At 38.0% G+C, this 26,856-nt stretch overlaps 2 protein-coding genes across 3 annotated transcripts; both read left to right on the forward strand.

Moving 5' to 3' along the window:
* Positions 1 to 9: 9 nt before the first annotated feature.
* Positions 10 to 18,672, forward strand: cars1 (cysteinyl-tRNA synthetase 1). Its single transcript, XM_054607755.1, has 22 exons — positions 10 to 130; positions 4,483 to 4,574; positions 7,769 to 7,857; positions 8,346 to 8,442; positions 9,208 to 9,306; positions 9,891 to 10,040; positions 10,382 to 10,522; positions 11,414 to 11,502; positions 11,591 to 11,712; positions 11,976 to 12,088; positions 12,182 to 12,310; positions 12,478 to 12,607; positions 13,168 to 13,271; positions 13,369 to 13,466; positions 13,579 to 13,768; positions 15,086 to 15,154; positions 15,780 to 15,861; positions 16,207 to 16,287; positions 16,493 to 16,560; positions 17,082 to 17,141; positions 17,221 to 17,304; positions 18,142 to 18,672. The coding sequence occupies exons 1-22, from the start codon at positions 109 to 111 to the stop codon at positions 18,268 to 18,270; spliced, it is 2,238 nt and encodes a 745-aa protein (XP_054463730.1). The 5' UTR covers positions 10 to 108; the 3' UTR covers positions 18,271 to 18,672.
* A 1,901-nt stretch (positions 18,673 to 20,573) lies between these two features.
* Positions 20,574 to 26,849, forward strand: LOC129101484 (G2/mitotic-specific cyclin-B2-like). Of its 2 annotated transcripts, XM_054611325.1 has the most exons (8): positions 20,574 to 20,693; positions 21,672 to 21,722; positions 22,894 to 23,169; positions 23,977 to 24,135; positions 24,210 to 24,446; positions 25,130 to 25,270; positions 25,811 to 25,921; positions 26,012 to 26,849. In XM_054611325.1, exons 1-8 carry the CDS (start codon positions 20,580 to 20,582, stop codon positions 26,120 to 26,122), a joined length of 1,200 nt encoding a protein of 399 aa, XP_054467300.1. In that variant the 5' UTR covers positions 20,574 to 20,579; the 3' UTR covers positions 26,123 to 26,849. The 2 variants fall into 2 exon arrangements, with proteins under 2 accessions (XP_054467300.1, XP_054467308.1); XM_054611333.1 differs by lacking the exon at positions 21,672 to 21,722.
* The last annotated feature ends 7 nt before the right edge of the window (positions 26,850 to 26,856 follow it).

The raw sequence follows: 26,856 nt of genomic DNA on the forward strand, positions 1-26,856 counted from the left end.
GCTCAGGCCGCAACACTTTAGTTCCGCGTTCCTACCTCTTGTATTTAGGTCTCGGGTTCTTCTTCCGGGCACGCTATTGTTGCATCAGCATCATCCAGCACTGTGGACATGTCGACCTCAGCAGAGCCAGGTGAGCAACTCGTGTTTGTGTTTCTGCTCTTATAGGACACGTTAGCCCGGAGCAGCCCGGTTTAATGCGGGTTAAGGAGCTGTCACTGCTAACAGGCTAGCATTAGCACGCTGGAGCTGCTGGTGCGCAGACAAACAGGGCCCCCTCCTCAGAGCTCTGCTTCATGCAGCAGAGCTCTGCAGAGACCTGCAGCAAAACACACTGTTGCATGAGCAGTTTATCATGGAAATGAGATTATCTTTACACATATATATATATATATATATATATATATATACATATTCCATAAAGCAGCATTATATTTAAGTTATTGTCTTATAATTGGGTCAGGATCTTGAATGGTGTTTGGTTTGGTGTCATCATTTACTGGGAGACTGGGATGTAAAAAAAAAAAGAAAGAAAAAGGCAATAAGTTAATTTGAGGTTATTATTTTATAATATAATTCTTTATATGTTTGCTTTTACTTTCAGTTTTGCACTGTTGCATCATATTGTTTGATGTGTGTTCTGTAAAATATAACCATCATAATTTACTGAGCTACTGTGATGTAAAATAAAATAAGTTATAGTTAAACATGTAACTGTACAAAACTGTATTTTACAGCCTAAGAGAATAAAGGATGTTGCAGCTCAGCTGATCTTTTTAGTTTCAGTTTGATAATTTCACTCATATAATCTATAGGACTTTAGGTTTAAATTCTTTGTTATATAAATTGAGGTTATTATTTTATAATATAATTCTTTATATGTTTGCTTTTACTTTCAGTTTTGCACTGTTGCATCATATTGTTTTATAAAGAAGTCTTCACATATGGACAGATGATATTTTACATCCTTTGTTAAATGATGTTATATTTCCAGGGATCATAGAAAAAAAATAGTTTCTTGACATATGTGTTTATTTCTTAATATGCTTGTTTTTGCTTTGCAGTGTTGCATCATCCACTTTGATCTTTTTAGTTTCAGTTTGATAATTTCTCAGGGTTTCACTCTTATCCAGTTTATTTAAGGTTTCCTTTAAACCTGGATCATTTCAGAATCACTTAAATATTAATATAATAATTATTATTAGTGTTTTTTATTCTTATTGTTGCATCCTCTTTACTGTAATAAACATAGCACTACTTCCCCTTTAACTCATCATGTGTGCAGTATTAAATCTGTCCATGGCATCTAAACATAATTTAATATTCTTTTGAGATTTAAAATCTGCTCCTTTCTAAAGTTACAATAACATGATAATGACAGGAGAAAGAATGTTCCAGAGTGTTGCACTCGGTCAGACTGCTCTTTTGGGACACAAAAAAGAGATTTGTGTCATATAATCTATCGGACTTTAGGTTTAAATTCTTTGTTACATAATTTGAGTTTATTACTTAATAATATAATTATTTTTATGTTTGCTTTTACTTTCAGTTTTGCACTGTTGCATCATCTTGTTTGATCTGTTCAGTTTGTGTTTGACAATTTCACTTTGTCACACTCGTGTCTATGTACATTTTACATAAGGTTCAAGTACCAAAGGTACTTTTTCCGAGCTCACTTTGAAAAACTGGTGATCAGCTTTACAACTTTTTATTGAAGGTTTTATAGTTAATTAATTTAGGACTGCATTGTGTCAATAAGCCTCAATAAATCAGATTGTTTATTGTCCCCGTTGCTTATGAAAAAAACATCAACTGTTGCCTCCGAGGCCTCGCGGTCTGTGTAAACCTCTATGTCCATGTTCTTTAAAAGCTGCCAAATTACCACATTCATTTTCTACTGTGTGTTTTGGAGCAAATTCTTTTTCACGATCATCCAGGCAACGTTGTGTAAATCTAATTTTCTATCTACTTTTCCTTCTCCAGCTCTTCACTTTGTGGTTAATCTCCATCTGCAGCTTCACTTTGTGTTTCTTTCTTTCTGACTTTGTTTCATTTTTAGTCTCAGGTCATCATGCATGGGGAGAGAAAGTAAATTGCAGTTTCGATTTGACTCTTTGGGTTTCACACTGACAAAGGAAAGTTCATCCATTTCATTTCAGTTTCTTAGTCATTTCTGAGAATTAGTGTTTTGTGCAGACAAAGAGGAGCTTTGTTATTTCAGAGGGCAGAACGGATTCACTAATAAAGATGAATTGATATATGAGTTTACTTATTAATCATTATGTTATTTTTATTACTTTATATGTGTTTCTCTTTCAAATCACATTTAGAGTCATTTCCCCTGTAGTGTCTCTGATTCATGCCCCGTTTACAGTGAGTCCTGTCCATCCAGCATCAGAGAAAGTTATAACTCTATACATCATGTCAGTTACACGTCTCTAAACTGTCTTGAAAGCCTCGTGTAAGACTATTAAAAAAACACTTCTTCTCCTTTTACTCAGTCATGAGAGCAGTATCTGTCCATACAAAACATATTTGACAATCCACTCTTTTCTAAAGTTATTGCATGATACTGAGGAGAAAAATCTGAATCCAAAGGCAAAACATGTGCCAGTCTGCTCATGTGTGACACTGGGAGTTTGGGTCATATCATTTGTAGGATTGTAGTTTAGTTTTAATGTAGTTTCTAGATACATAACTTGAGTTTGAAGTGTTCTGACAGAGATATCGGTGAGCCTGGTCCCTGATGACCTGGTGGTTCTGTCGTTGGTGTTTCCTCCAGCTGTTGCAGTCTGGTCGGTAACTCTTTTTGCGAACATCTGCCCTCTTGTTTCTGCAGCCTTTGAGTTTGGCTTCTTGCTTCAGATAAATGAGGAGGCCGCGCTGGTGGCGGCCCTGAATGACTACCTGACCCCACGCAGCTACCTGGCTGGGTTCGGCCCCTCCCAGGCCGACCTCAAAGCCTTTAGGCTCCTCGGCAGGCCCCCAGACCCGCAGCATGTCCACGCTCTGCGCTGGTACAGACACATAGCCGCCCTGCAGCAGGACCTCCAGCCTGAGAGCAGCAGTGAGTAGACAGTGTTAGACGTGGTCTTGAGGCTCGCTGAGGTCCGTGAACTGATGGCAGCTCTAACGTGCCCCCCCTGCAGACACTCACATGCATGAACCCTGCATCATTTTTTGCATTTGATTGGATTCAGTTTCAGCTTTCGCTCCTCATGGCAGCATGCAGAACGTGGTGCTGGTAGCTGAGCTCAGTTAGTTTATCAGTGTTCAAACAAAACGACAGCAGCTGGTACAAACCCACTCAGTCAGCGTCCTGCCCGGAGACATACAAAACCACCTGCTGTTGAAACGGCTTTGCAGACACAGAAATGTGACATTTACAGGATTCATTTGTCTCAAGGTTGCATGTGCTACAAAACATTTTGAATATATCAAAGGGGTAGGTTATCCATCCAAAATATAATATCAAGATTTATTATATTTAAAGTTACCTTGAGGAACTTCTATCTGGTCCTGAACCAGTCTCAGTTTAGTCCTGATCCTCTATAGACCTCCATCAGTAAACCAGACCATCAGAGAGAAGATCGTCTGTTTCTATAAAGTTATTCTTAAAGCTCGTCATCGGAGCCACCGGGTCGGATTCTGGTGAAACCAGATGAACTCATGCTGGAGACCCAGACCGTTTATCTGGACCCGCTGGAGGGAAGGGGGGCACCGAGAACCAGAACCAGGACTGAGCGGGTCAGACTGTCAGACCCTGCTGCAGTAAAATGAGAGGTTTTCTAAAGGGACTCTGGTGCTCAGAAACACTACAGCTTTAGTCCACAGGGGGCGCCAGAATCAACATTAAATAAAAGTTCCTCTCAGTAGCTTTAAATTATGTGTAAATGTATATATTTGGCACTAGCTCCTCGTGCACCGTCACCCAGTGAAGAGCGTGAAGACGTCATGTGTCCAGTCAGCATCGAGCCCTCTAGTCGGTCACTTCACTCTGTTAGTTTGTTCTCGTAGCACAGATCTGCTTGTCAATGAGGTTTTCTGAAGTTTGGAAACAGAAGTGTGTGGCGTTGACAGTAAATCCACTAACTGAACGTGTGTGGCTTCATTCCTTTGAGATAAAGACGATCCTTCACTTTTGTGGCATCTGACTGAAGGAACAAAACCAATGAGCAGATTCTTCTCTTTTTCCTGAAGCTGTCTGAGATGAGAAACCGCTCCTTCATTTCTCAAACTTGATTTGCATGTTGTTGCCTTTTGCAAATGTTTTTACTGGAAATCTAAGCATCATGATGAAAGAAATCCACTTGTTTGAGCACTATTCTTATTCATATTAGTAGACCTGAGGATGTTCAGTGTGTTTACTTTGCAGAAAGAGACATTTTATGGCTTCAACATAAAAAGAAAGTAACGTTTATAAAACTGGCTGTTCATTTCTGCAAATTCATGTTAGAATTGTCTTTTTTTTTTTTTTTCTTTCAGCGAAAGGAAAGCGGGTTCAGCCGCCCTGGTCTCCACCAGCAGGAACAGATGTTCCCAAACTACGCCTCTACAACAGCCTGACCAGAACAAAGGTAGGGAGGAGGAGGAGGAGAGAGGAGAAAGAGGAGGAGGGGGAGGGGAGGAGGAGGTGAATATATGAAATCCTTGTCAAAGCGATCTTCATCTTGTCTCTGGCCACGTCCACATTAACCCGTTTTCACTCGTTTTCAAATGAAAACGGGGTTTCAGATCTCCGTCCACACATCGTTTCAGCATCGTTTTTTAAATGATGTGCGTCCAGACTTGCTCCCCTGAAAACGAATATCACGTGACTGTTCACTACACTGTGCATGCGCGTGCCGGTGTAAACGGGAAGCACATTGGTTGCTTGGTTACAGATAATACGATTACACTACTCTTGGTACTCGTCGTGCTTGATACTTAAGAACTTCCTCTAAAATCTTCCTCCATGAACTCAAACAGACACATTTCATGGAAGTTTTTAGAAGTTTTATTTTTCAAGTTTAGTTACAACACTGCAGGTCTAACTCTGTCTCTCCCACACAGACAGCACGTGTACTGTAAATGAACAGTTATTAAAGAAGTTTACTAGATGATGGGTCCATACATCTGGTCAACAGTCCGTCATTAGTCCGTTCTGTAGGGCTGATGACGTCACTGGACACGCCCCTCTAATCGCTCCATAACAGCTGATTCCAGCTGAAGCCAAAGACCGCTAACCTCCTCCGGGTTGCCATGGGTCACCTGTGCTCCCCTGGGTCCTAAGTCCCTACACATGTTTGAACGTCTATGTACAAACATTTGTAACAAATACCACATTCTCCATGTTGAATTAACCTGGTAGTCGATCGGTATCAAGGCTGTTGTTGTTGTTCTCTTCCGGAAAAGGGTCACGTGGTAAGGGGGTGACGAATCAGGGAACGACACGTCATAACTGCTAAGAACCAATCAAATAGCGGACGCCGGTGTCTACGTCATCGTTTTCGGACTTCTTCGTTTTCAGTCATCCACACTATCATGAAAACGCGGCGTTTTCAAACATCTCCGTCCTCGGGAGCGTTTTCAAACTTCTCCGTTTTCGGTGCCCTAAAACGCTGCGTAGTGTGGACGCTCGGTGCAAACGCAGAAAAAGATATGCGGATTCATTTGAAAACGGGTCAGTGTGGACGTGGCCTCTGAAAGAATATAAACTTCCTCACAAAGACGGAGCTCAATGAAGCACCTAGAATTTTAATCTCGTTCCTTTAAACCATCCATCCATCCATTTTCCGTAACCTGCTTATCCAGTTAAGGTGCTGGAGCCGATCTCAGCTGTCAATGGTTGAAGGCAGGGTTCACCTGGACAGGTCGCCAGTCTGTCACAGGGCTGACATATAGAGACAGACAACCATTCACGCTCACATTCACACCTACGGGCAGTTTAGAGTCTTCAATGAACCTAAGCTGCATGTCTTTGGACTGTGGGAGGAAGCCGGAGAACCCGGAGAGAACCCACGCTGACACGGGGAGAACATGCAAACTCCACACAGAAGGTTGTCTAGCCCGGGAATTGAACCCGGGCCCCTCTTGCTGTGAGGCGACAGTGCTAACCACTACACCACCGTGCAGCCTCCTTTAAACCAGTCGTTTGTTAATTAATAACAAGTACTATTGAACCGTCTGCGTTCTTATTGAAGATTTCTTTTATTTCAGCACGATAGAATTAACAACAGCGTCAGTAAACGAAAGTAAAACTTTATCTGTTTCCTGCGCAGACGTTTCAGATGTTCAGGTGTTTGCGGTTGTGAAACTATCCATCCGTTATGATGTGAATCCGTATAAACGCCAAAGGAAGGTTCTCAGTTTACTCTCCTGTTAAAGATGAAGCTCCTTATAAGGCGATAATAAAGAGAAGAGGCAGTGACTGTCAATGTGTGAGACAGCAAACGTCTGTCACCGTCGTGAAACTTGTTTGTGTCCTCGAATAAAAAGATGTGTTCAGCATCGATGCTTTGCAAAGACTCGGTTAAATGCACATTGTTTGTATAAAGATAAAATCGAATATAAATATAAATACATTCATATAACACAGCAGAGACTCTTCAAGTGGCATTCCTTAAGATGTCAATCCCAGTTGATAACTGACATTAAGACAATTCATTAATTATCATGTTTAGATATGGAAATGAGGCATTATCTTATCAAATATGTGCTAATTTGCATAAATCTTAACATTTGATAAAAAGCCAGGTTCAAAATTCTTGTTTCATTATGTTGACATGTTACAGTCAAAGGTTTTTACAGAGGGATGTTAGATAACTTTTTGAATCACTCCATGAATCGTTTTTGAAATGTAAATATTGTATAAATCAGACTATGAATGATATCTGAACAAACCCCTCTGTGTTAACCTTCAGAATATAGAGAGGAATGAAGCTGTAAAGTTTGGTGTATGTAAGAGCTACTGAAGTGGAGATTTCTGGATCAGAGTCTGAGAAAAAACTCATTTAGAGAAAACGTCCTTTAAAGATATGTTTAGTTAAATTACATACATGTTGAAGACTCTACAGGTGAATAGGGTAAAAAAAATAACTAATAGATATCAACATGAAACTTCACCAGATGATTACTGACATTAAGGTGATTATTTTTATTTTTTTTGAATGAAATGTTATGTTTAAATATGCAAATGAGGCATTATCTAATGTTAACTTTTGGTGAATTTAGGTGAAATCTAGAAACGCAAATAGACAAAGTAATATAATAAATGTTTTCTTTCCACTAGTTTGAAAGAAGACATGTTATGGAAAAAGTATTGACCAAAATAAAAATGAAACCTATGTTTTTGCCTGTAGTGTCTCCCATTAATAAATAACTTCATCATCATCATCATGATGAAAATAGAATTGTGTTTCGTCAGTTTAATTATTTTAATCTGAAGCTGCAGCAGTATTATCACAAAATAAAGCATTTTTTTTCTGGGAATTTGGCCTCATAATACTGCAAACCTCTGGGATAGATGGTGACTTAACAGACATTCTTAAAGTTCTTATTAATGACGAATAAAATGAAGTAAAGTCACATTTGTAGTTTTTTTTTAATCAAATCAAATCTCTGTGAGCTTAAAACCTCAACTGATTTTTTTTATTTTGATAAAAAACTCTTAAACCATCACAGGCTATAAATCCGCAAAAAAAACCCTCATCTGATCGTTTTCTTCTTATTTATCACAGTTACATGTTTCCAGAGATTTTCTCTGATTAACTCACAAACTTTATTGTTTCAGGAGCCATTTGTTCCCCAGAATGGGAACCGGGTCACATGGTACTGCTGCGGACCGACGGTGTACGACGCCTCTCACATGGGACACGCCAGGTAAACACATCACAGTACACAGTATGTGAAAGACGCCAGGTAAACACATCACAGTACACAGTATATGAAAGACGCCAGGTAAACACATCACAGTACACAGTATGTGAAAGACGCCAGGTAAACACATCACAGTACATGAAAGATGTGAAATTCATCCTAACAACTTTAGGACTGCAACTTATTATTATTTAAATTGACGATTAATATGCCAATTATTTTCCAAATGAATTGTTTTGTCTATAAAATGTCAGAAAATTGGTTAAAAAAGTTGATTTGTGTTTCCTAAAGCTAATAACGTCTTCAAATATCTTGCTTTGTCAAATTTATTTAATATACTGTCATAGAAGAGTAAAAGAAAACAGAAAGAAATCACATTTAAGAGGATAGAAACAGAGAATTTTGATAGTTTTTAATAGTTGACATCGAATCGATTAATTATTGATTGTTGCAGCTCTGAGCAGTATTCTCTAATCCGTCTCTTTGTTCAGGTCCTACATATCTTTTGATATTCTGCGAAGGATCCTGAAGGACTACTTCAAGTACGATGTCCTCTACTGCATGAACATCACAGACATCGATGACAAAGTGAGTATCAGAAAGGTTTATTAGTCAATTTATTATCTTTTAATTAAATGATCAAATACATTTCACATATTACATTTTCATGTTTTTTTACCTGTTTGCTGTTTCGTCCCTTTAAAATAAAATTGTCGATAAATAAATAATAAAACAGTATTTAAATGATCAAATAAACTTCACATATTCCTTTTCCTGGTTTTTCTTTCACATAATTCATGTTTCTTGTTCCTGTTTTCGTCCTCTAAAAGAAAAATTGTCGAGTTTCTTTCATCTTGACATGAAAAATATTTGTATTATAGTATTTAATACAAGAAAAACTTATTTCTGGACACATGCTCAATACAACATACACGTATAAATATAAATCTTTTATAGCCGTCCAAAAGAAAATCCATATTTTCCAGATATCTTCATATTCTAGACCCCATCTTAAAAGTGTTTTGAGATAAAAAAAAAAAATAAAACATTTAAGATTCAATATTGTAGTTTTGATTGGTTTGTAGTTTTAATAAATGGTTTGTAGTCTTTATTAAAACTTGATCAGCACAGACAAACAGAATGAGTTATAGTTAGTTCACGTGTTACTACATCAAATGGATGAAATCATGAAGACATCATCAGAGAAACATCTACGAGATTATTAAGCAGTAATTTATGAAGATAAATAAGAAAACAGCTACATGTTGATGTTAACAGTTTCATACATAGTCTCTTAAGTTACATTATGTGTCTTTATTTCTTTGACTAAACATCGGTGTTTCTTCCTCTCAGATCATCAAAAGGGCCCGGCAGAACCACCTCCTGGAGCAGTACAAAGAGAAAAAGCCACAAGCTGCTCAAATCCTGCAGGATGTCCTGAGCGCCAAAAAGGTGAGAAGCAGCTGACGGAGGAATAAACTGGTTTTTTTAAATTATTATTACAAAATAATTTATCTGAATTAGTTATTCGTGTTTGAACTACAGACTGTATATAAGAAATGAACGTTGTCATTGTCATTGGTTTTTGGACAGCACGTCTTTTAAATAAGAAATGATATTAATCATACCAGCTAATTAATCACTGAAAAAGTCCTGGAAAATGATCTTTAGAAAAAATTTGGAACCCTGATAATTTATTTAAATATTTAACAATAATTAATAACCCACAATTTTGCATTGTAAACACATGAATTAGTACAAAAAGGTGAAGGAGGGAATTGTTTTGTATTAAATAACTGCATTTAATAGATTAAAAAACATTAATTAAGCTCTGGGAACATAATCCCATAATGTACATTTACATGATATTTCATACACACATAAATCACAGGATCAAATTCTTCATAAATAAAATGTTAATTAAAATACTAACTACACAATTAAACTCCTAAACAGAAAAATAAATGAATCAATAATGATTACACAGTTTATAGAGATTTATAGATTCAAACCCTCATGTTCGTGTTCATCTTCAGCCCTTTAAGGAGGTCTTGGCTTCGACAACGGACCCGGATAAGAAGCAGATGCTGGAGAGGCTGGACGCCGCCGTCACCGCCGCCCTGCTGCCCCTTCAGGCAGCGATGGAGGGCAAAGCAGCACAGGAGGTGGTGCAACCTCTGGCTCAGGTGAGACGGAGCCACTTTAAAAATATAAACGATTTATACTGGTAAATATACATATATATATATTTGAATAAAAGTGTGTGTGTACATATATATCATTCTTTTTATTTATCTTAAAATATAAGATGTCTAATTATTGTTTGATAATTATAATTTTGCTCTCCTTTTTTCTTTTTTACCGTATTGTTTTTTGTGTATTTTTTGTTGTATTTTCTAAACAATGTATGCTTAGTTTTATTTCTTTTCTCTTGTTTTCCATCTCATCTTTGTTACTTTTTATTTTTCTCCTTATCAGGTCTGTTGTGTTACCACATGGCTTTAATTCGTTCTTTGTTTCATCCCAGGTTTTGTTGGAGAGCTCAAAGGACCTGCTCTCTGATTGGTTGGACAAACAGTTTGGAAGTCAAGTCACAGAGAACTCCATCTTCTCCATCCTCCCTAGTTACTGGGAGGGAGAGTACCACAAAGACATGGAGGCCCTGAGCGTAAGTAGAAGCACAGCAAACTGTTTTCTGTTTTCTGACAACATAACACAAGAAGCATCAGAAGGAGGGGGAGAAGTCAGATTGTTTGGTGCTCTCCGACAAAACGATACAGTGTAGAAAACATAAATGCTTTGAGTCCTTTAGAACTTCAGCCTCTTGTGACCAAAATCAACAATCATAGAAATGATCTTAACAAAAAAACCTAGCTGTTTCACCGGTTACAATTAGAGACATTACAGTAAATATAATAAAGTAACCATTTTTAACATTACATTGCACTCATACTTTTGTTAATTTACGTTCAAATATAAAATATGCCCTAAGAATGTGACAAAAGTGACCCTAATCTGCTTTATAAGAACATTTCCAGGGTTTTAAAACAAACAAGTTCCCTTTAAATAAATAAATATATATATCTATATCTTTGTGTCATATATATGACAAAGATATCAATCAATCAATTAAATATACATAATACTGTCCTCATACACAATATATATATATATATATATATATATATATATATATATATATATATATATATATATATATATATATATATATATATATATATATACATATATATATATATATATATATATGTATATATATCCTGAGTGTAACTGTGCCAAAGGGATCTTTGTCTTTTGTTTAAGTTATACTTCACATAAAGTTCTGCAGTATATTTATTCATTATGAGACAATAAGTTCGTAACTTTTGTTTACGTCTTATATCAATAGACCATTTTTCTCTATGCATGAGAAACTGTTTGGTCCTCAATCTCCTAAATATCACAACGTAACCTGTTCTGGAAAACAAATGACCGATCGTTCATATTAAACATAAGTAGTATATATTAGTAGAGTATAAATTGTCGTTGTGACCACCAGGTTCTTCCTCCGGACATTCTCACTCGAGTCAGTGAATACGTTCCAGAGATCGTGGAGTTTGTGAAGAAGGTTGTCTCCAACGGTTACGGGTGAGGAAGATACTCACACTGTTTACACCGACATAGTCAGTTATTAACACTGTCGTTTTTAATTATTTGGGTTTTTTTACGTTTACAGGTATGAGTCGAACGGTTCTGTGTACTTTGACACCTTGAAGTTTGACACCAGTCCGCAGCACTCGTACGCCAAACTGGTGCCAGAGGCCGTCGGAGATCAGAAGGCTTTACAAGAGGGAGAAGGTAGATATCTGCACATTTAAACGACCAGAACTGTTGTTTTATTTACTAGGTTTTGTGTCATTAAAGCAGCTTTAAAATAATTCTGATGGTTTGTAGATAAATTAAATCCATGGTGTCTTCTTTAAATCTACCACCAGGAGTCAGAAATTCTCTAATCTTTCACTTCAACATGAACGCTAAAGATGGATTTCTCTTTTGTGACTGTATTACTGTCTTTACAAGTCAGTTGCTATGGTAACGTTGGTCCATTATGTGACTTGCAGGTGACCTGAGCATCTCCGCTGAGAGACTGAGTGAGAAAAAGTCCCAGAATGACTTTGCCCTGTGGAAAACCTCCAAGCCCGGAGAGCCGTCATGGGATTCTCCGTGGGGGAAGGTGAGAGTTCGTTCTTCTCATGCAGAAAATCTGTGGAAACCTTTTTTTTATGTGATTGTTTTTTTAAATTTGAATATTGTTATTTTGTCACAGGGAAGGCCGGGCTGGCACATTGAGTGTTCAGCCATGGCCGGCTCCATCTTGGGGGAGTCCATGGACATCCACGGCGGGGGGTGCGATCTCCGATTCCCCCATCACGACAACGAGTTGGCTCAGTCTGAGGTACAAAAAAAATCCACCTTTACTGGTTATTGAAAATACTTACTGTACTGTTGGAGCCATTTTCATTCCTAGAAGTCAAAGAATATCAACTGTGAAGTATTAAAAAGGCGTTTCCTGTCAAATAGAAAGTAAAAGAGTTTGATGAGCTTTGGTGGTTTTCCTCGCAGGCTTACTTCGAGAACGATTACTGGGTGAGATACTTCCTGCACACCGGACACCTGACCATCGCAGGCTGCAAGATGTCCAAGTCTCTGAAGAATTTCATCACCATTAAAGACGCCCTGGCGAAGAACACAGGTGACTCATCTGGTTCTGCTGGATGTTCGCAAATCCAATGGAGAAAGGGAAAGTTCAGATAGAGTGTGTTTGTATGAAGTTCTTCTCCATAGTCATTGTTTTACTACAGTAGATGGAGTTTGTAGAAACAGAAAAGAGAACCAGCACGGAGCAAACACTCCTGTGTTCTGAGAGGTAAAATGACTGTTTTTGTCAATGGAGTCTTGTGTCTTTACAGAGAGCATGCATGTAGATAAGGGCTTTAGTTCTCTGACATCAAGGTAAAGAGGTGAAAATATTCTAAATATAGCGTTCACTTAAACTGATATTGACTCTTTTAGGTTTCTAAAATACGTCCACAGCAGAACATTGATTTGCTCCAGTTCTGGTTCTCCTGTCTGTTTCTACAAACTCCATCCACTGTAGTAAAACACTGACTATGGAGAAGAACCTCATAAAGACACACTTCTAAACATCACTACTGTCCCTTTAGGTTCCATCAGAGAGCATCTGTAAGAGTTTTGTTTCTGTGTCTGATAAGTGACAACAGTAAAGATCGTTGCCTTCTCTTCTTGTTGCAGCTCGTCAGCTCCGTCTGGCTTTCTTAATGCATTCCTGGAAAGACACCCTGGACTACTCTTCCAACACAATGGAGTCGGCCGTCCAGTACGAGAAGTTCTTGAACGTAAGTTGACGGGATGACAAACGGGCTGTTTTTACCTCAGTTTGAGCCTATTTGTTTTTTATTAATCAGCCGTTTTGTGCCCCTTTTCATGTGACAGGAGTTCTTCCTGAACGTCAAAGACATAATGAGAGCTCCTACCGACATCACCGGTCGGTTTGAGAAGTGGGAGGCAGTAGAGGTGGAGCTCAACAACAGGTGAGAGAGTAAAGACGTAGTTTAACCTCCTGAAATCTTCACCAAACATGTTAAGAACAAGCTTCAAACACCTGAAGGCTCTTTTTATAAAGGGGTTACTTGTGTCGTCCAGTTTCTTAGACAGGAAGTCCGCCGTCCACGAGGCTCTGTGTGACAACGTGGACACTCGCACCGCCATGGAGGAGATGAGGGTGCTGGTCGGCCAGAGCAACACCTACATCGCCAGCAGGAAGAGCGCCAAGCTGAGGCCCAACCGCATGCTGATGGAGGGCATCGCCCTGTATCTCACCGGCATGCTGAAGGTCAGCACCACTTTACTGCTTTACCGCTGACCTCTGTGGGTTAGAAGGTTCAAGTCTGCTGCACTTCTCACCACAGTGCACACGTTTAGCTTGTTGCATAGCGACAAAACTCACTCTTTGCTGCAACAGAAAGTTCTGATGGTCTAAACTAGACAGAAGGAGGCACAAGAGACTCTAACTATTTAATCTCCATAAGCTGATCAAACAGTAGAAGCAATAAAGGAATTAAAAATATTTCACTTTCCGTTTGGATTTAATGATTTAATTCAAGAGTACATCACAGTACTTTTTACATTTACATTTAGACATGAGACATGTGCAATATGGGGAGCAAAGACCCATTATTCCAAAACCATAATAGTTTGAAAAATGTCCTATTTGAGCAAGAAACCCGACGTCCAACTCCCTGTTACCACGAAAACAAAATCCCACTGCTCTGAAGACACAGAATAGACACACTGTAGAGATGGAGTTCAGTGACTGTCTGCTTTAATACTTTCCAGACTCTGTTAACATTAAGCAAAATTTAACAGTCAACATAAAATCAAAAAGTAAATCATAACGTATGAGTCCTAAAGAAACATGTTTTTCGGGATAACGGGCCGTTGGACATCCGACTTTTGATCAAACGGGACATTGTTTTAACTATTGGAGTTTCAGAATAATTCATCGGTTTTGGAATAAAGAAACGTCATTGTGAAATATGTTCTTGAATGTAGTACTTTTATTTTTTTATCCTGCGTTTGGTCCTCGGGAACAGATCGTGTAGCAACCACTAGATGGAAGTGTAAGCTTTTACTTTTTAAACTCGGAAGGCCCTATTATTACTGAAAATAATCAATAAAAAATAGAGAGAACACAAAAATGTTGATTATTTAAACATGTTTTAGCAAATTAAATTGCCTGCTTTAATGTACCCTGTAGAGTTCTCTTGTAAACAAACGCTGTGATTCTAAGCATTCTGGGTATTCTAATTTTAAAGATTTACAGCACATATAAACAGTATTCATTTTATATTCAGACAAATTGTTGTTATTTGAATTATGTTGATTATTTAGCTTTAATTTGAATATTGTGAGTGAGGTGAAACGTGTAGCTTTAGATGTATTTAATGGACTGTATTATCGGTGGGTGGTGTGATGCTAATGCTAATCTATCTTTGGTGTTATGTGCTCTATTTCATTTTACCCATTTGATTCATGTTTTTATGCTTTTATGACTGTTTTATGGGTATGGATATTATTTTATTATTATTAAAGGATTTGCCGCAGTAAAAGTTTGCATTCAACCCACTGAAATGAGGCTTTTGTCATTTAGGTATTTGGGGCCATTGAAGGATCGGAGCCCATCGGGTTCCCCGTTGGAGGACAAAGAGAGAACGTTGATGTAAGTCAAGAGACACTTTTGCAGGAATTCTTTGTTTTTATTGTTGATGGAAATATCTCTGTTCACATTGATTGATTGATTGATTGATTGATTGATTGATTGATTGATTGATTGAAATAAAGCAGCTTAATTATTTAATATTTATATTGCATGAATATATGTTTTAAAAATTTAAATTTAAAAATCACTTTAACTTGCAAAGTGGATGTTTCTTCTGACTTGATGTCCATCATTCAAATTTTAGATTGTTTTTTTCAAGTAAAATAATTTACATGAATAAAAGTAACTTTGACCAATGACTTCATCTCGACACGCAGCACTATATTAAAATGAAGCTCAGATTACTGTGAGGCAAACAAATGATTTCACAGATATCAAGCTGTTGTTGCTCAGGTTTGGGCAAAGCACATTAATTTATAAAGCACATATCATACCCAAAGTGCTTTACAGATAACACTAGAGAGACATAATAAACACAATAAAAGCACACAGAATAAAAACAATGAAACTAAATAACAAGAAATTTAATTAAACATGTGGGTCTTTAGTTTGACATTATTTCAATCTGCCTCTATTAAAGTAATTTACAGTAAAATGTTTCTCCTGCTGTGTTTGTGTTTGCCAGCTGGAGAGCACCGTGATGCCGTACCTCTCAGTGCTGTCAGATTTCAGAGAGAGCGTCCGAAGAATCGCCCGAGAGCAGAAAGGTAAGAACTAGATACGAGTGTCCAAAAGGTGCTCACAGTTCTGGTCTCCTGTTTACATCTGCTAAGAATATCATGTTAAAGTCGAATCAGAGAAGGTAGAAACATTTCTCATCATAACTTAACACTTTCTACCGTCATAGTTTTTCTTCAGGGTCTATTCATTAAAGCTTTCATATAATTTATTTAATTTTGTTTCTATTTCATTTGACTTTATTTCATTTCCTTTCATTTATTTTATTTTATTTATTTATTTTTTATTTCATTTTACTTTATTTCATTTCCTTTCATTTTTTTATTTTTATTTATGTAATCATATTTTATTTTATCTTATTTTATCTAATCTAGTGACGGAGTTGCTGCAGCTGTGTGACGTCGTCCGTGACGATACGTTACCGGAGCTGGGAGTCCGACTTGAAGATCATGAAGGTAACAGAACTAAAAAACTTTAATATTCTTTGAGTTTTCATCGATATCACCTCTTTATTTTGTTCCATGTTAAGTCAAACAAGCACGAGTGGGTCTTCTTGTTAAGATAAGCGACTCCGGAATCCAAGATGTGATTGAAAAAGAAAAATGAAACATGTTTCACAGTACGAGCGTCTCTTGATTGAATCAGTGACTGTGTTTTCAGGTCTGCCCACAGTGGTGAAACTGGTGGACAAGGAGACTTTACTGAAGGAGAAAGAGGAGAAGAAGCAGGTGAGGGAGGAGTCAAAATGTCTCTTTTTATTGTCCCCACATTAATTACTACATGATTACAAGAAATCATAAATAAGAAAAACACAATGGGTTTCCTGTTTGGAGTAGTTTGCTTCCTGTATAAAAAAAATATATATATATATATATATATATATGACACAACCACACAACACAAAGGATTATGGGTAAATAGCTCAACTCTTGTATAGCCTAAAGCTACTGTAAGCTCTTTTACTGAGTTCCCTTTTAGTAAAATGCTCTGAGTGGGGTGTAGGGCTTTTATTGTGAAAGGTAAGAGCAGAAGGAGTGGATCTGGTCTGCGCTGCGTTTGTCACGGTTAAAAAGAAGTTATAAAGTTTTTCATCTTGTTTCGGATTACGGAGCCTCCTTGTTGTTGTACGATATAAGTGTCCGCACAACGTGATAGTTTGATGCCGCTATTTTAGGTGCGTAAACTCAGAACAATCTATTTCTAATATTACGATTATTAAGTGAACGTTGCTGGTTTTCGTCTCTCACAGATGGAAGCGGAGAAGAAAAAGAAGAAGGAAGAAGCTGCCAGGAAGAAACAAGAACAAGAGGTCACTGAGATGGATCCACATGTTTGGTTTCTCTGATCATGAAACCAGTTCACTCACTGGTGTTTTTCTGCTGTTTCAGATGGGCAAACTGGCGAAGATGAAGGTTCCTCCAGGTGAAATGTTTCGCCCAGAAACTGACAAGTATTCCAAGTTTGACGAAATGGTAAATTCCTCGTTTTTTTACATTTACACTTTTATCATGATAATTTCAAGAAACAGTCACCTCTACGTTTAGAGCTTACCTGCACAGGTACCATAACGTACTGTGTTAACACTAACTAGTTTATTGAGCAGTAGAAAACAGAAACTTGTAAACAGTCAAACACTTAAATATTTGTTTTGGACGTTTTCTTTACAATATTCTGAAAGAAGACACGTTATGGAAGTAAAATAGACCAAAATCTCAACATGTACAAGAATATTTATGCCTGTAGTGTCTCTCCTTAAGTACTCAAAGTACTTTTGAGTATTTTTACTTTCTAATTATACTCCACTACATCTCAGAGGCATATATTGTACTTTTACTGCACTACATTTGTTTCTTTTATAAGGTACTATAAATCAACTAATAAGTGTATTATTGTATTATTATACTACGTAGAAGTATATAAAGTCATTAAAATGAACATTAAAGGGATGAACACATGAATGCATCAATTATTATAATTTAGTAATATTATATATGTGATTCTGCATAATGAGTACTTTTACTTTTGGTACTCTAAGTATATTTTGATGCTAATACTTTTATACTTTTAAGAGTGCATTACTTCTACTTGTGGAAGAGTATAGTACACTATTGTATTGGTACTTTAAGTAAGATCTGAATACTTCTTCCTCCACTGACTGGATAATCAGCTCAACCAGCTGTTTATCCTCATAATATTCATTCACTTGCATTTTCTTTTGCTGTTTTTCTATAAATGTATGGGACTTTGTGCTACACTGAGATAGAAAACTCATCAGAATGAAGTCTAAAGTTGTCGTTGCTGTTAAACAGGGTTTCCCAACTCACGATGTCGAGGGGAAGGAGCTGAGCAAAGGACAAGCCAAGAAGCTGCGGAAGCTCTTCGAGGCCCAGGAGAAGCTGCACAACGAGTATCTGCAGATGAACCAAAGTGGCAACTGATTGTGTTTACAAACTGTCCGAGGCCTCCTCACGCTCTGCAGAATAAATGTTTAGCCAGAGAAGCCGGGTCGTCGTTTGTCTCCTCCTTTATCTGTGTGTAATCAAAAAACAATGTGCTAAAAACTGCAAGTGTGTTTTTGCTTTTTCATATTTTAGAATGAAGGTTAAAATTGACATTTCATAACCAAAGTCCATGCATCATGTTTTTAAATGAGGGAGGAGAGATATCTGAAAAAGCCATCACTGAAAGACCTGAAGTGAGGTTTTTATGATGTTTTTTTATACGTGTATACGATGTTTAGGACTGAAACGCTGCCAGTCAGTCGAAGGATTAAAACTTTTTTTTTTACTGTAACTTTGAGTTTTAAGATTAACTACAAATTAAAGAAACATTGTTCCTCATTGGGTGTCCATAACAGCTTCAGTGATTCTTGCCATTCGCTTTCCAGGAGATTTCCAAACCCTCCAACAAGTGTACAGTGATATCGGAAGAAAGAATAAAGAACCAGTATAGATATTTAAACAAAACAAATTTTATGCAATGCACAGATAAAGGCTACGAGACATGACTGCACTGGGCATTGGTCTTTACCAGCAACTGTTTGAAAGATTATCTGTACTTTCTTTACAGTGTTTTTGGATCATTCCTCGTTTCAGTTACATATTCTGTAAATTCCCTGGATTTGTCTTAAAGTATACGGCTGCTGATGTTCTATAGCTGTCTTCTGTCATTGAATCCTATATGAAAAGACCAAAAGAAACAATATGTTCGTCCATTTCCTAATACTTTCTGGCAAATCTTTAAAAACACCTCACAAATATAAGGATTCATTTACATTTGTTCAGGAGTGAATCAAGACAAAGTTGGTGCTCTATTGAGCTCTATGCCACAGAGAGAATCAATACATTGTTAGTTTTGGTCTTCTTATTGGATTTGTTGACAATAACAAAAATATAAAAGATCATCTTTTAAATCTGTGCAGCTGTTTTCTCACAATTCTGTGAAAATATAACTTCTTAAACTCTCTGTTGGTGTCGTATCTCGTGACCTGAGTGAAACCAACCCGTCCACTAGTAGTCACGTATTTTTGTACTGTGTGTGTATTTCAATTTCATGGTTATGTGAATGCACAGCTGCAGTAATGCTGTCACATGAGAAGATGCTCAAATAAAGAGACAGTGAGCGCTACTGATTTCATTTTGCAGAAATAAAATTGGTCTTTCTTGACCATCCATCCATCTAACAGGGAATCCATGCCTCCAGACAGGGAACGGATTTTGATAACAAACTATCAATTTATACTAATTTATAGCCTGTTTCCATCTAATTTGATAGGAAGCAGCTGCAGGGTGTTAATAGCAACCCACATGTGCAGGTCTGATACATCTTAAAATCCAGATCACAGTTTGTTCTGCAGCTCTAAACACCTGCTTTAAGGCCACAACGAGCTACTGGTTATAAGGCATTCTATAAACTGGTCTCATACAGGACCAGTCAAAAGTTTGGACACCTTCTCATTCAATGGTTTTACTTTATTTTATATACATTTTATTTATATATATTTTATTTATTTTCTACATATACAATGTAGAAGAAAATAAAAATAAAGAAAAACCATTGAATGAGAAGGTGTGTCCAAACTTTGTATGTGTATATATTATGTATATATATATATGTGTGTGTGTATGTATATATGTATATACAGTACCAGTCAAAAGTTTGGACACACCTTCAATGGTTTTTATTTATTTTAATTTTTTTCTACATTGTAGATTAATATTGAAGACATCCAAACTATGAAGGAACACATATGGAATTATGTGGTAAACAAACAAATGCTCAACAAACCAGAATATGTTTTATATTTTACATTCTTCAAAGTAGTTGAATGAGAAGGTGTGTCCAAACTTTTGACTGGTACTGTAAATCAGTAAAAACAGGATTTCATAAAATACATTTTATTAATTAATTAATTTCCATTAATTGATTTTAAATGGAAAATACATATAGTATTATTATTATATATAAAATACAATAATATAAATAAGAAAAAAAAGAAAATCTGAAAAGCCTTAATTTTTAATAATTTAACTATTTCATTAATATATTTTTATTATTATCCTCCTCCCCCTCACAACGATAATAACAGTACAACTATTATTGTTTGATTTTCACACTCCATATATGGGACCTTTGACCTCACGCTGTCAGCCAATCAGGAGCGTCCTCCCAAAGCGCTGACCAATCAGATTTGAGGGAGCGCTATTTGAACGCTGCTCTGTGCGTGTTGTTGACATCAGAGGAGAACATGGCGTCTGTGGAAGCTGGAGCAGAGGAGAACCTGATGAAGATGATGAAGAGGAGTCAGACCACAGCAGGGCCGAGGAGGGCTGCTCTGGGAGAGATCACCAACAACACCAAGGTCTGTTCACCTGTTCACCTGTTAACCACAGCCTCACCTGTTCATCTGTTCACCTGTTCACCTGTTAGCCACAGCCTCACCTGTTCACCACAACCTGTTCACTCACCTGTTCACCTGTTAACCACAGCCTCACCTGTTCACCTGTTAACCACAGCCTCACCTGTTAACCACAGCCTCACCTGTTCATCTGTTCACCTGTTAACCACAGCCTCACCTGTTCACCACCTGTTCATCTGTTAACCACAGCCTCACCTGTTAACATCTGTTCACCTGTTAACCACAGCCTCACCTGTTCACCTGTTAACCACAGCCTCACCTGTTCATCTGTTCACCCTGTTAACCACAGCCTCACCTGTTCATCTGTTCACCTGTTAACACCTGTTAACCACAGCCACCACAGCCTCACCTGTTCACAGCTGTTCACCTGTTACAGCCTCACCTGTTCACAGTTCACCTGTTAACCACAGCCTCACCTGTTCATCTGTTAACCTGTTAACCACAGCCTCACCTGTTAACCACAGCCTCACCTGTTAACCACAGCCTCACCTGTTAACCACAGCCTCACCTGTTCACCTGTTAACCACAGCCTCACCTGTTAACCACAGCCTCACCTGTTCACCACAGCCTCACCTGTTCACCTGTTCACCTGTTAACCACAGCCTCACCTGTTAACCACAGCATCTCACCTGTTAACCTGTTCACCTGTTAACCACAGCCTCACCTGTTCACCTCACCTGGGCTGCACTGTGGCCTAAAGTATGTGGACACAAACACGTTTAACTTCCTCTAAAAATGTCCTTCTGGGATTAATAAAGTTAACTATTGAACTGTGTTAATCCTAGAAGGACATTTTTGTGCCACTTGGATCAAATATTACAGAAAAGAAGTCAAACACAAAATAAAAAAATGTGTGTGTGTACCAGTCAAAAGTTTGGACACCTTCTCATTCAATAGTTTTTATTTTTTTCTACATTGTAGATTAATATTGAAGACATCCAAACTATGAAGGAACACATATGGAATTATGAGGTAAACAAACAAATGCTCAACAAACCAGAATATGTTTTATATTTTACATTCTTCAAAGTAGTTGAATGAGAAGGTGTGTCCAAACTTTTGACTGGTACTGTATCTATATGAAAAATATAACAAATGGGTGTAAAATAAGTAATACTGACACTAGTGCAGAATAGAATTGCAAATGGAAGTAATTAATCTTTTAAGTTTTTAGTGTGTAGCTTTTATATGCTGTTTTTAATTGTCTGTAAAGCGTCTTTGAGTACTCTGAAAAGCGCTCTATAAATAAAATGTATTATTAATTAAAGGTTAAACATTTTGGCTAAAATAGGAGAAGTTAAATTACTACAACAAAGATGCATTGAAAGAGTAAGACAAATAAAGTGTCGAAGAGGAAACGCTTGCACCAGTCACACGTTGAAAATGTAATATTGATGTGAGACTCAAAGATTTAGAAATTCTGACTGACATTTTAAGGATTGCCACTTTAAATAAGATCACTGCAGCTTAACGTAACAAACCAGCCTACAGCTCAAAACTCAGCGACAAAAAGGATAATTTATTGTCATTATGCAACACAGGAATACACCATGAGATTCAGTTTACCTGTTTGTAACCAAACAAAAACAGAAGTAAAGTCCTGTTGTGCATTTTTTGAATTTGCATCATAAGGAATGTAAACAGCAGCAACAAAAACTAGACAAATATGGCCGACATCTTCACGTTAAAAAACTCAACATGAGGAGAACATTCATCAACTTTGACTGTTTGAGCTCCAAGCATCTTGATGTAAACACAGTCCACCTCCTCTCGTCCCACCGGAGTCTCTACTGTCAAGAGCAGCTTGATCCTGGACCACGATGGATCCAGGTCTCTGAAGATGTGGACTCAACAGTCACCGACCTCCTGCTGCTCTCATCCATCTGCTTTTCCTGCTACCAGGCTGCAGACAGCCAGGAGCATGCTGGGTAGTGGAGCAGCCTCAGGTCCCAGCTGGGTTAGCTTAGCCTCCATCTCAGCTCTCCTCCCTGGGACGGTTTGGTGGTGTTTTGTCTGGCTGGTTACCTGGTGATCGTCTCAAAGTCTGCTGCTCTTAATCCCCACGCTATCTCTACAGATGTTGATGAATGTGTTCTGTCATATGACATTTCTGAATAACGCTGCATTTGACTTGTATCCTCAGAGGACGGGACCTTCAAAAGCATCAACCAAACAACCGTGTGCCCAGAAAGCTAAACCGGTGGTGCATCCAGTGATCCAGGTCCCGGAACCTGCAGATCTTCTCCTCCCAGTTTCAAATGAGTCTGCTGACGTGTCCCTGGAGGAGGAGGATGAGCTGTGCCAGGCTTTCTCCGAGGCGCTGCTCACTGTGCAGGACGTCGACGAGCAGGACTCAGACCTGCCGCAGCTCTGCTCAGAATACATCAAAGATATCTACAACTACCTGCACGAGCTGGAGGTAACTCAGTCCCTCCGTCTGCAAAACTCTATCAGCCTGCATTGTTAGGAGATTTGTCAGTGGAGGAAGAAGTATTCAGATCTTACTTAAAGTACCAATACAATAGTGTACTATACTCTTCCACAAGTAGAAGTAATGCACTCTTAAAAAGTATTTGCGTCAAAATATACTTGGAGTACCAAAGGTAAAAGTACTCATTATGCAGAATCACATATATAATATTACTAAATTATAATAATTGATGCATTCATGTGTTCATCACTTTAATGTTCATTTTAATGACTTTATATACTTCTACGTAGTACAATAATACACTTATTAGTTGATTTATATTTTCTATTATTAATCTGAATCAGTACCTTTATACATTAAACAAATGTAGTGCAGTGAAAGTACAATATATGCCTCTGAGATGTAGTGGAGTATAATTAGAAAGTAAAAGTACTCAATTGTACTTAAGGAGAGACACTACAGGCATAAATATTGTTGTACATGTTGAGATTTTGGTCTATTTTACTTCCATAACGTGTCTTCTTTCAGAATATTGTAAAGAAAACATCCAAAACAAATATTTAAGTGTTTGACTGTTGACAAGTTTCTGTTTTCTACTGCTCAATAAACTAGTTAGTGTTAACACAGTACGTTATGGTACCTGTGCAGGTAAGCTCTAAACGTAGAGGTGACTGTTTCTTGAAATTATCATGATAAAAGTGTAAATGTAAAAAAAACGAGGAATTTACCATTTCGTCAAACTTGAGAATATTGTAAAGAAAACGTCCAAAATATTTATTTCTCATCACTCCACAGGTGCAGCAGGCTGTACGAGCCGACTACATGCAGGGTTATGAAATCACTGAACGCATGCGAGCTCTTCTGGTCGACTGGCTGGTCCAGGTCCACTCCAGGTTCCAGCTGCTGCAGGAGACCCTGTACCTCACAGTCGCCGTCATGGATCGTTTCCTTCAGGTACAAACAGTTTAAACAATCTTTTCTTTTAGTTTTTTGGAGCTATGTAAAACATTTTCCCCGTCGCCCTGCAGGTCCAGCCGGTCTCACGCAGGAAGCTGCAGCTGGTCGGTGTGACCGCCATGCTGGTGGCCTGTAAATACGAGGAGATGTACGCTCCGGAGGTCGGAGACTTCACCTACATCACGGACAACGCGTTCACGAACGCTCAGGTTCTGGAGATGGAGCAGCTGGTTCTGAAGGCCCTCAACTTTGAGCTGGGACGTCCTCTTCCACTGCACTTCCTCAGACGGGCCTCCAAGGTGGCCAATGTGAGTTTCTGCATGAATTTGACGTTGGGATGTAAATTATTGAGTTTGATTTATACAGATTCTATAAACCAACAGTGTAAGAAGTTGGTGTAACATGATCTGTTTTCAGGTTTGAGCCCAAGCTGCAGTAAGCATCTGTTGCATTTAGCAGATGTAACAAAATGTGCACAAACTTTCATACTTTTTTTCCAGCAAAATACAAATCCGATTCTTAAAATGGATAGCACACATGTTGACAAAATACAAATCCAAATACAACATTGTTAACTTGTACAGCGTTCCCACACGTCCTGAAAAAGAGTTGACCAATTGTCTAGTCTTTGAAAACATTCTCCTCTAGCTGAATATGAACAATTTGTTTATTAGAAATCCACAAAACGGATCAAACTTTGCCATCTGAAAGGGCGAAGTTATGTTCAGGGTCATATTTATGTTCAAATGGGGGTTTATGGATGACAGTATTTTGGTTACCATGGTAGCACATGCAGATGAGGTTGGATTCTTCCAACTTGAATAGTGTTAAATTGGTTAGCATTAGCAACTAGATCATCTCTGAAAACGCTACGTAGAGAAGATGGAGAACCCTGTTTTCTAATGCCTTTGTTCTAACGTTATTGGACAGCTGTTGTGATTAAAGGCCCACTGGTAGGAAGTGTTCTCAGTGGTCTGGATGTTTGTCTCAGTCTGACGTAGAGAGACACACGCTGGCCAAGTATCTGATGGAGCTGACCCTCCTGGACTACGACATGGTTCACTACCGGCCCTCTGAGATCGCTGCTGCCGCTCTGTGTCTCTCCCAGCTGCTGCTGGAGGGGCTGCCCTGGGTGAGTTTGATGGCTTTGATAAAGAAATGTCTACTCTGAACAGGTGTTTTCAGTTAATCTGACTGATTAGACTTTGTGGTCAATTCTGAATTTACAGGAAGTCCTAGAGAATCAGTTATATATCCTGTTAGATCTGATCTGTAGGATACTTGTTTGCAGAACACGTTTTGATAGTTCGTAATAAAATAAATGTTTGAACCAGGAACCAACATCCGGTTCTGAAAAGTGAAGTCAAAGCTTCATGTCTTAAAGCTGCATTCTCTCTCGTCCATCAGGGGGCGACTCCTCTGGTTGTATAGAAGTCTATGAGAAAATGACTCTACTTCTCTCTTGATTTATTACCAAAACGTGGCATCTGTTGTCAAAAAACTGAGCTCAGGCAACAGCCATGCGTTTCCCATCATGCTCTGGGTCTTACAGTTAGACACTTAATAATGTGGATGCCTCCATGCATGATATCAAAGAGTCTGACACAAATCATCTCAATGATCTTATTGGCAAGTTTCTTTTTGCTGCTTTTTAATTGGTCCATCTCTTCAGTCTCCCACACAGCAGCACTACTCCACTTACGACGCGGCTCACCTGAAGCCGATCATGCAGCACGTCGCCAAAAACGTCGTGATGGTGAACGAGGGGAAGACGAAGTTCCAGGTGAGCTGAGTTTAAAAAAAAACACGTTAACTTTGTAGTCTGTGTTGATGAAACTTAAATAATGTGTTTTGTTTTTTCTCCTCTCTGCAGTCCATCAAGAACAAGTACTCGAGCAGCAAGCTGATGAGGATCAGCCTCATCCCTCAGCTGAGGTCGTCCACCGTCACGACGCTGGCGGCCGCTCTGCTCAGAGAACCTTGAGGAGAACTTTTCATGAGTGGACATTTTTAAAAAGCACTTTATCTCTGATTCATCGCGATCTGTGGAGACACTTATCTAAACATGTTTTTATAATTTATGAACCAGGCTTTGTTTTTTTGGCACTAGTGAGATTTAAAATGTTTTACTGAAACTCTTTATGGTACGACAGATTTTGCTCCAATGCAGCTTCACCTGCAGCGTCCATCAAACCCGGAGTTGAGAAGTTGTGCTGCTTTTAATCAGAAGTTGTCTACTTCTTTACTAAATGGTTTATTTTCTAGTCTACCTCGTGGATGAAACTGGAGCCTTATTGTGTTTTGTTTAAAACATTTGGAACCACATACAACCTGCTTTAGTTGTGTCTCATGTTCTCTATCATGCATTTTAATGTGTTCATATACATATTGTGCATAATTGCATTTTGCATGCTGTGGAATTCATCTCTTTGACTTTGTTGGATATTTATCTGAATCTACTTTGTTCACAACACTAAAATTGTTTTAGACTTTTCTTGTATTTTAGCAGCCGTGTCTGAGGTCTCAGTTTGGATCTGGTTTTTAGTTGCAGCTGTTTGTTTATCCATCACAAGTTTCGTATTTGGTTAGAACTTGTATGTGTTGTGTGCTACCCTGTTTAAAGTGAATTACCTTTTTTATTAATATTTATAACTGTTTTGAACTTTTAAAAAGCTGGAGCAACCCGTTCTAAAATATTAAACATTTTGCAGACTCAAA

This window comes from Anoplopoma fimbria, chromosome 2 (genome assembly GCF_027596085.1).
Source record: "Anoplopoma fimbria isolate UVic2021 breed Golden Eagle Sablefish chromosome 2, Afim_UVic_2022, whole genome shotgun sequence".
Taxonomy (NCBI): domain Eukaryota; kingdom Metazoa; phylum Chordata; class Actinopteri; order Perciformes; family Anoplopomatidae; genus Anoplopoma; species Anoplopoma fimbria.